At 43.1% G+C, this 10,000-nt stretch overlaps 1 protein-coding gene and 1 long non-coding RNA gene across 3 annotated transcripts in view; both read left to right on the forward strand.

Annotated features, from left to right (window-relative positions):
• Positions 1-248: 248 nt before the first annotated feature.
• Positions 249-1,055, forward strand: LOC310717357. The gene is made up of 3 exons (XR_014530801.1): positions 249-298; positions 671-824; positions 923-1,055. It is a non-coding gene; the product is annotated as an uncharacterized lncRNA (long non-coding RNA).
• Positions 1,056-3,664: 2,609 nt separating this feature from the next.
• Positions 3,665-10,000, forward strand: part of sh3glb1b (SH3-domain GRB2-like endophilin B1b) — an 8,937-nt gene continuing 2,601 nt past the window's right edge. Inside the window, exons 1-9 of one of the 2 annotated variants that reach the window (XM_083525177.1) lie at positions 3,665-3,940; positions 4,031-4,105; positions 4,992-5,133; positions 5,600-5,728; positions 7,095-7,228; positions 7,758-7,850; positions 8,697-8,777; positions 9,826-9,849; positions 9,990-10,000. The exon at positions 9,990-10,000 is cut by the window's right edge and continues 79 nt beyond it. In XM_083525177.1, the coding sequence (XP_083381303.1) occupies positions 4,043-4,105; positions 4,992-5,133; positions 5,600-5,728; positions 7,095-7,228; positions 7,758-7,850; positions 8,697-8,777; positions 9,826-9,849; positions 9,990-10,000 (677 nt within the window). In that variant the 5' untranslated portion in view covers positions 3,665-3,940; positions 4,031-4,042. The remainder of the gene's footprint in view (positions 3,941-4,030; positions 4,106-4,991; positions 5,134-5,599; positions 5,729-7,094; positions 7,229-7,757; positions 7,851-8,696; positions 8,778-9,825; positions 9,850-9,989) is intronic. The other variant, XM_083525178.1, reaches the window with a different exon arrangement.

Below are 10,000 nucleotides of genomic sequence, written 5' to 3' on the forward strand. Positions count from 1 at the left end.
TGCAAAATAGCAGGGTGTTCAAATACTTATTTTCCTCACTGTATGTATGCGTGTGTGTGTGTAGGTATATGTGTGTGTGTCTGTGTGTGTGTAGGTATATGTGTATGCGTCTGTGTGTGTGTAGGTATATATGTGTGTGTCTGTGTGTGTGTAACAAACAGACAAACAGATGTGATGTCAGAACTCTAATGTACAAACACAGATGTGTGAAGGTGACGTTCTGATACTCCAGCGAAGCTCTGCCCCTAAAGCCCCGCCCCTTACTTCACGCTGTCCTAGTCACCTTAAACGCTACAGGGTGCCAATACTTTTACACATTTCCTTAATCATAAAAAAGACTTTTACTTTCATATTTTAACCATGGGATTTATTTTTCTCCAAAAAGAACACCACAGTAAGATCTCCTGCTTCTAGAGCTGTGATCTTCCTCTTCTTCTTTTTCTTCTTCTTCTTCTTTTTCTCTTTCTGCTTATTCTCTTCTTGTTCTCCTTCTTCTTCTACTTGTTCTGCATCGTGTTCTTATTTTTCTTGTTCTCCTTCTATTCCTTCTTGTTCTTGTTGTTAATGTTCTTCTCCTTCTTTTTTCTTCTTGTTCTTTATTTTTCTTCAGTTCTCTCACTCCTCCTTGTTCTTCTTCTTAAATTTGAGGTAACCCTTCTCTTCCTCTCAGGTGTGGTCTCTGCACCCCAGCTAGGAATAAACCCTCAGCACACTTCGATAAGCGGTTTCTGCTTTGGAGCACATGGAGAACAGGGGAAGGAACGAGAGAAGAGCAGGGATGGAGAGAGTGGGGGAGAGTGATGTGAGCAGCAGGCTGTGACCAGGTGAGCTCAGGCGTGGAGCTGGATGATCTACGCTCTCTGATTTGTTTTATTTTGTGTGAAGTGCCACTGAGCTGCTAATCAGGCTGTTTAATCTTCAGAGCAGGAGCAGAACTGCAGATAAACAGAAATATGGATCCCTGAGCTACGATTACGCAGCACACGGCTGCAACATCACCATCCATCTCCAACACTTCATTTCATCTCAGCACCACCCACTGTTTACTCCACCGGTTTATCTCCATCCACACGCTTTAACTAGTGCCACCAGCTCCCAGACTGTAAGGAGATTAGGATAAATAAATCTGGGATCTGGTTTAGGGTCAAAGCTTTAGCAGCTACACAAGTCTTCATGAAGAACATCGTAGTGCTTAATAACAACCAAGTTAAAACCTGACAGAAGAAACTTTCATCATTTATATCAGCTAAACTTGGGGGCAGAAGGTACACTCACATGGGCTCTCTGGGTGTAAGTTGTGGTTCTGAGGGTTTAATGAAGGTTCTTTTGATTAACTGGAGGTTCTTGGGGTTTAATGAAGGCTCTAAACTTCTAATGAGGGTACTGAGGGTTTAATGAAGGTTCTGAGGGTTTGATGAGGGTGAAGAAGGTCTAATAAAGATTCTGGATCTTAAGTTCTGTTCACTGCATATTCATGGTGATTTTTAATGATAGTTTTGGATTAAAAAAATGAAGAGATGATTCAGGAGATGAAGCTGCTGAAGCTGCTGAGTAAATATAACGTGTACATTCCCGAGTGAAATCTCTATCATGTGGGACAATGAATGTGTTTTATACAAACCATGCAGTAAACCAGAATCTGATCTCTTCCCTCATTACACACGTTCCTTCTACCTGCTCCATTACATTTCACCTGTTTATAAACATCATACTTCATTCTTATAAAGAGCTCTAGATCACTGTATGTGTTTAATATGATTATATTTTAATTAGAAGCCCATCATTAAACATCAGGAAGGTATTACTGTACATTTCATCTATTATTTATTCATTTACAGAACTTCTCTGATGCTCAGATGTTTCCAGTGTAATGAATATTATTAGTTAAATATTGAATACATAAATATATTTTAAAAAATAAGGATCATGTTTCCTCTCTGTGCTTCATTTTCTTGATGTTTCGTTGGTGTGAATGTGAAGAGCAGAAAAATATCCCTGAAACAGGGCTGATATGAGGTCGTGTAACGCCCCCATGTGGACATTCTATCAATCACATCTGTCTGTTTACAGTAAGGAAAATCACAGAGCGTTGGAATTAGAACCCCAATAATATCTCTCTATTATTCTCAAACACTCTCTCTCTCTCTCTTTCTCTCTCTCTCTCTCTCTCTCTCTCTCTCTCTCTCTCTCTCAATTGTAGAAGGAACTTGTTTTTTTGGGACCAATTCATTTTTATTCGTTTTTATTTGTATAGTGCTTTTAACAAACTTCTGTACCAGCTTTTAAGTACCTTCTCCACGCCTACTTAGATCAAAAGGTGCAGGATATTTGTTGGTACCTCAAATAATGAAGACTCCAGCAGGGGGTAGATGTTTTACTTATAAACCCCACAGTTATGGAACAACCTTCCAATCAGTGTTCGAGACTCAGGCACAGTCTCAGTGTTCAAGTCGAGGCTGAACAAATATTTATTTACGTCTTGTTCTGCCCCACCTTGGGACCGTGTTCCTCCCTCCCTAGGGTCTAGTTCCGCCCACCCTGAGGTCTTGTTCCGCCCATCTTTCTGCAGGAACATCTACTCAAACATCTGAATATTTTCTGATCAGCAACTACTATCCAACACAGTCACGATTTATTTTTCCAAAATAAAGAATAAACTATTGTGATATAAAATGAAATATAGCAACTCACATCTCGCTGGGTTACTGGTTTTATAATAAATACCTTTATATTTCTTTATAACAGATTTTATTCAATGATAAAATGAGAACATGTCTTTAGGAGATTGTAGTAGATTTTTTTGTGTTATAAAGAAATAAAATGACATTAATTTTGTGATTTGTTTATTGCATGTGTAAGAATAATGTGTAAATACCTAAATATCAGACTGATAACTTGAGCATATAGTTTCAGACTGATTTTATTAATGAGTTATTGTTAAGTTATTAATGTTTATAAGTTTTTAATGGTTATGGATGAATTATGGATTAGTTCTTCTTCTTCTTCTTCTTCTTCTTCTTCTTCTTCTTCTTCTTCTTTCAATTTCTCCCATTAGGGGTATTCACAGCGGATCATCAGTCTCCATACCTACAACGTCCTACATGCGCTGTCCCTCTAATAAACTCATTTCTAATCCTGTCCATCCTCATCACTCCCAATGAACATCTCAACATCTTCAGCTCTGCTACCTCCAGCTCCACCTCCTGTCTTTTACTCAATGCCACTGTCTCTAATCCATACAACATCCCAGTTCTCACCACAATGCTAATGTATAAACTTAAAAACTAAAAAAAAAAAGAGTTTATAGCACTAAGAGTCTGACTTGTGCAACCCTTATGGCTGGGTTATGTTTATTGATGACTTATTGATGTTTAGTTGATTTATTGATTAGTTATTGATTAGTTATTGGTGTGTATTGAGTTATTGATGAGTTTTGGAGTTATTGATGTTTATTGTCAGTTTATTGCCTTGTTAGCAGTTAGCTTCAAGTTCCTGACAGGAACGCGCCAATGACGTCACTGCAATTGTTCCCTCTGATCTGTGCCGCCTGCGCGTGCCGATAACGTGAGCGGGTTCTGTCACTACCGGTCTGTACTGACAGCGAACAGAGCACAAACGGACCAATCGGATTACAGGACCGCTCTCGGGTTTACCCAATCACGAAGTGAAAGGGGCGGGGCGTACGTTTTCTTTTCCCGATCAGAGCGATTCTTGCTTAATTTCGATTAGTCAGTTAGCATTAGTTCTGGAGTCTGTGGAAGATTTACTCTGTGACATGGACACGAACAACATCGGAGTGGTTCGGATGAACTCGGATTAACTCGAATCTGTGCTTCAACACACAACTTACAGTTCACATTAATATTAATAATCATTCAGGGAGTGGTAGCGCGTCGCGCGCTGATATAAACACACTAACAGGCTAACTATCTGCACTGAGGTGAGTTCCGGAACTGTGGGAACTGTTAGAACCGGAAACTGTTAGAACCGGGAACTGTTAGCAGTGTTATTTATGATCACATTTTCACAGATACTAAAGAACATGGAGTTCAGTGTGAGGAGACTGGCGGCGGACGCTGGAACTTTCCTCAGCCGTGCTGTTCAGGTACACACACACACACACACACACACACACACACACACACACACACCACACCACATACACACACACACCATACACACACACACCCCACATACACACACACACACCACATACACACACACACACACACACACCATATACACACCACACACACACACCACATACACACACACACACACACACACACACATACCACATACACACACCCCACACACCATATACACACACACACACCACATACACACACATACACACACACCACACACACACACACACACACACACCATATACACACCACACACACACACACACACCATATACACACCACACACACACACACACCACATACACACACACACACCCCACATACACACACACACACACACACACCATATACACACCACACACACACACCACATACACACACACACCACATACACACACACACACACACACACACACACACACACACACACCACATACACACACACACACCACATACACACACACACACACACACACCACATACCACATACACACACCCCACACACCATATACACACACACACACATCACATACACACACACCACACACACACACACACACCATATACACACCACATACACACCACACACACACACACACACACACACCATATACACACCACATACACACACACACACACACACACACACACCATATACATACACACACACACACCGTACAACACATACACACCACATACACACACCACACATACACCACATACACACACACGTGTGAGAGAGAGGGTGTGTATGAGTATGGGTGTGTGTATGAGTGTATTTTTAAATAAATCATTGTTTATTAGTGAATTCTCTCAAATGTTTGTTGTTGTTTGATGTTGAAGTTTACGGAGGAGAAACTGGGCCAGGCGGAGAAAACCGAGTTAGACGCTCACCTGGAGAACCTTCTGCTCAAATCCGAGTCAACAAAACACTGGACTGAGAGAATCCTGAAGCAGACGGAGGTGTTACTGCAGCCCAATCCCAGTAAGAGTCGAACACAACACTGACACACTCTCACTTCTCTCCTGAGTGTGTGTGTGTGTGTGTGTGTGTGTGTGTGTGTGTGTGTGTGTGTGTGTGTGTGTGTGTGTGTCTGAACAGCACTGGCAGAAATATCAATAAGAATCGGTAGGATTTTTTATCATCTGATCGTTTCCCTCTGATTAAACACGTTTTTAAATTTAATAGTTGGTTATTAGATTATGGATGATTCCAGATCTTCAGTGTTCCTGTAATCGGAGTGAACCTCAGTGAGGACCTGTGTTTGGTCTGTACACACACTCGTGTTCAACGTGTCTCAGGAGATAATAAGCAGTAGACGCTGATCACAGACACACTGCGTTTGTGTGTAGGACACGAGGACTGAGCGGTAACGTGGTTAATGAGTGGCGTGAGGTGATCATGTGATCCGCTTTCTGTTAATAAATCTGATTTGTGTGTTTCTGAACAGACATGAGGATGGAGGAGTTTCTGTACGAGAAGCTGGACAGGAAAATCCCGACACGTGTCAACAACCACGAGCTGCTGGGGGAGTGCATGATTGACGCAGGCCATGAGCTCGGGCCCGGAACTGCATACGGTGAAAAACATTTACATGTCAGGTCACGTCTGATCCTTTACATGTCAGGTCACGTCTGGTCATTTACATGTCAGGTCACATCTGTCAGGTCACGTCTGATCCTTTACATGTCAGGTCACGTCTGATCCTTTACATGTCAGGTCACGTCTGATCCTTTACATGTCAGGTCACGTCTGATCCTTTACATGTCAGGTCACGTCTGATCATTTACATGTCAGGTCACGTCTGTCAGGTCATGTCTGATACTTTACATGTCAGGTCACGTCTGATACTTTACATGTCAGGTCACGTCTGATCATTTACATGTCAGGTCACGTCTGTCAGGTCATGTCTGATACTTTACATGTCAGGTCACGTCTGGTCATTTACATGTCAGGTCACATCTGTCAGGTCACGTCTGATCATTTACATGTCAGGTCACGTCTGTCAGGTCACGTCTGATCCTTTACATGTCAGGTCACATTTGATCATTTACATGTCAGGTCACGTCTGATCTGTTATACACGTGGACATACTACATTTAGCGTATTATGTATTACTTGTCTGTACACAATTCTGTGTTTTATAGATAATTGAATACATAAAAGGTGTGTGTGTGTGTGTGTGTGTGTGTGTGTGGGTTTTATTAAATAAGTAGAAAGTCCATCAAAGATATTATAACAACAGAGTCCATAATATCAGTTATATCTCAGTCTTTAATCGTGTGCACGTGTGCGTGTGAGGGATATTAATGTGCTTGATTTCACACGTCATTGTAGCAGCTCACTCAGGGACGTGCACGTGTCAGATTAAAGAGAGAGACTCGCACTGCTACAGAAAGACATTGCAGCTGCTACACTGTATGGCTGAACGTTTGTGGACCTGACCATAATATTGCTGTTTCTTTTTTAACATCTCATTCCACATTCAGTCTTTATCTGCTGTTATAATAAGCTCCACTTTTCTGGGAAGATGTTCAACTACATTTTGTGGAGATTCATTTACCCACAAGGGTGATAGTAAAGTCAGGTACTGATGGAAGTGAAAGGTCTGGGATGCAGTCGGTGTTTAAATTCATCTTAATGGTGTTCAATAGAGTTGGAGCTCTATAGCAGGAGATCTTCAACTCCAACCCATGGAAAGCAGATCTTTATGGAGCTGGCTTTGTGCACAAGGGGATTGTCATGCTGGAGCAGGTTTGGGTCTCCTGGTTCAAGTGAAGGGAACATTTAATCATCCAAAGACGTCCAGTATAACTGTGTGACCACTCTGTGGGACCTGTTTGGAGAAGAAACACATGGGTGGAAAAGTGAGGTGTCTTGATACTTTTGGCTGTACAGTGTGTAATGTGATTTAAAAACATCCCCCCCACCCCCCGATGTTCCAGGTAGTGCTCTGATTAAATGTGGAGAGGTGGAGAAGCAGCTCGGCAGCTCTGAGCGAGAGTTCCTCCAGAGCTCAGCCATCAACTTCCTCACACCCTTCAGGAACTTCATCGATGGAGATTATAAAACCATCTTGGTGAGCAGCTTAGTTTCTACAGTTATCTATCAGAAGTTCAAATCTACAACATTTCGTTCTAACCCTAAACAACCCAACCCCCTACACCTCCAACAACCCCACCCGCTACACCTCCAACAACCCCCCCCCACCCGCTACACCTCCAACAACCCCCCCCCCACCCGCTACACCTCCAACAACCCCCCCCCACCCGCTACACCTCCAACAACCCCCCCCACCCGCTACACCTCCAACAACCCCTCCCACCCCCTACACCTCCAACAACCCCCCCACCTCCTACACCTCAAACAACCCCTACACCTCCAACAACCCTACTCCCTACACCTCCAACAACCCCCCACCCCCTACACCTCCAACAACCCCCCACCCCCTACACCTCCAACAACCCCCCACCCCCTACACCTCCAACAACCCCCCACCCCCTACACCTCAAATAATCTACCCCTACACCTCCAACAACACTGTGTGTGTGTGTGTGTGTGTGTGTGTGTGTGTGTGTGTGTGTGTGTGTGTGTGGTGACTTGTACAGAAGGAGCGTAAGCTGCTGCAGGTGAAACGCCTTGACTTGGATGCGGCTAAAACACGATTAAAGAAAGCTCGAGTAGCGGATGCTCGCTCTGTGGTGAGTAACGCCACTATCTCACACACACACACACACACACACACACACACACACACACACACACACACACACACACCTGTCTGTATGTCTGTGTTGATTAATCTGTTGCCTTTTGTTTAATTATTAAATATTTGTATGCTAAATAATGAGCAGATAATTGATTAATCATTTAGTCTTTATTGTGGTATAATCGAGTGTGTGTGTGTGTGTGAGAGAGAGAGAGAGAGAGAGAGAGAGAGAGAGAGAGTGTGTGTGTGTGTGTGTGTGAGAGAGAGAGTGTGTGTGTGTGTGTGTGTGTGTGAGAGAGAGAGAGAGAGAGAGAGAGAGAGAGAGAGAGAGAGAGAGAGAGAGAGAGTGTGTGTGTGTGTGTGTGTGTGAGAGAGAGAGTGTGTGTGTGTGTGTGTGTGTGTGAGAGAGAGAGAGAGAGAGAGAGAGAGAGAGAGAGAGAGAGAGAGAGAGTGTGAGTAAGAGTGTGTGAGTGTGTAAGTGGTGTCATGAATGTTAGATCTGTACTGTGTTCTACAGTTTCCTGACTAACAGCAGAACCTCGGGTGATGTTACACTGACACTGGAGACTCCTTTCAACAAAACCCTTACCAGAATAACACTGTTATAAGTGTGTGTGTGTGTGTGTGTGTGTGTGTGTGTGTAAGAACTTCCACTTTCTCAGCATGCTCACTCACACATTTATTTTTCCATCCCCAATGTTTATCTATATTCTGCAGTAGAAAATGATTTCTTACAAACACACACGTCAGATCAGATGTCTGATTCTTTTCCCTGATTATATGTTCTTTATCCTCTAACCTGCTTGTGCTTTATTCTGTCCTGTGCTTTAACGAGCAGGGGTTTAGCTCCGCCCCCTCATCAGGAGAGGAGTACGTGTTTTCTTACATGATCTCCTACTTGCATGTCAAATGGCTGAAGGTTTGTCCTGGCCTTTCTGTGTGTGTGTGTGTGTGTGTGTGTGTGTGTGTGTGTGTGTGTGTGTGTGTGTGTGTGTGTGTGTGTGTGTGTGTGTGTGTGTGTGTGTGTGTGTGTGTGTGTGTGTGTGTGTGTGTGTGTGTGTGTGTGTGTGTGTGTGTGTGTAAAAAGTGTGCTGATATATAAACATAGTGTTTATGTGTAAAGTGTATAGTTATCGGTTTAGTTTTTGGTGATGCGTAAGGGGAGTTTTCACACTTTAGTCCACAATCATGACCCTGTCTGAGCTCCTCACAAAAACACACACACACACAAGGGATTATTTCTAGTTTCCTTCCCAGTCTCCACCCACTAGTTAGTCCCAGTTCACCTGTCAGTCTTCGCCCAGCTGTTAGTACCTGCCCACCTGTAAGCTTCCTCGTGTCTTACAAAAGATACCAAGAGGGAGGATGAAGTCTGACACGTGCTTCCTCTTCCTTACACACACACACAAACACACTGGCTGATCTCTCTGTGATTGATAGGAGTATGCCCCTCCCACCCAGGAAAAAAAAACCTGTTTTCATTCCTGGTCTGTGGCTGTGGCATCTTCAGGGTTTAAATCAGTGATCTCCTGGAGACCATGCCAGCATGTTCAATGGTTCAGACAGGGCCAAAGGCAAATATTTTAGTGTTTAATAGCTTCCCTGCTATTTGGCGTATATTTGGGACATATTTCTGCTGTTCAGGTTAATACCAAGGAGATACACACCTCTCTCAGTAAGGTTTTCCATGTCCTCCTGCCAACATGGCACTTTAAATAGAAAGTTATAAGACAAGATGAATGAATCACAGAGACCTTCTCTGCTCCTGAAAAACAGCTTTCACATGACACCAGATGTACAGAACTCTCTGAGAAAAAGAAACTGTCTAAACACAGGACAGAAACGTGGAAATGTGTGAAAAGGACCTCAGACTGGATGATGTTTGCTGCATGTTCTGCATGGTTTCTTGTTTCCTCCAAAAATGTACATCCTGGTCTGATATGTTCCTCTTTTATAATGCTGACCAGTTCTGGGCTCAGGCCATCCAGCAGGTAAGAGTCTACATGGCTGAGTTCATGCACACGTCTTCTCCTGATGTAATCTCTTCTGTGAAGGATCTGGTGTCTCTGTTGCTTAATCAGACTGTATATCTGATGTTAAAATGAGGTGTGTCTGTGTGTGTGTTCCTCAGGCAGAGATGGA

This window comes from Silurus aristotelis (genome assembly GCF_946808225.1).
Source record: "Silurus aristotelis genome assembly, chromosome: 22".
NCBI classification, from domain to species: Eukaryota; Metazoa; Chordata; class Actinopteri; order Siluriformes; family Siluridae; genus Silurus; species Silurus aristotelis.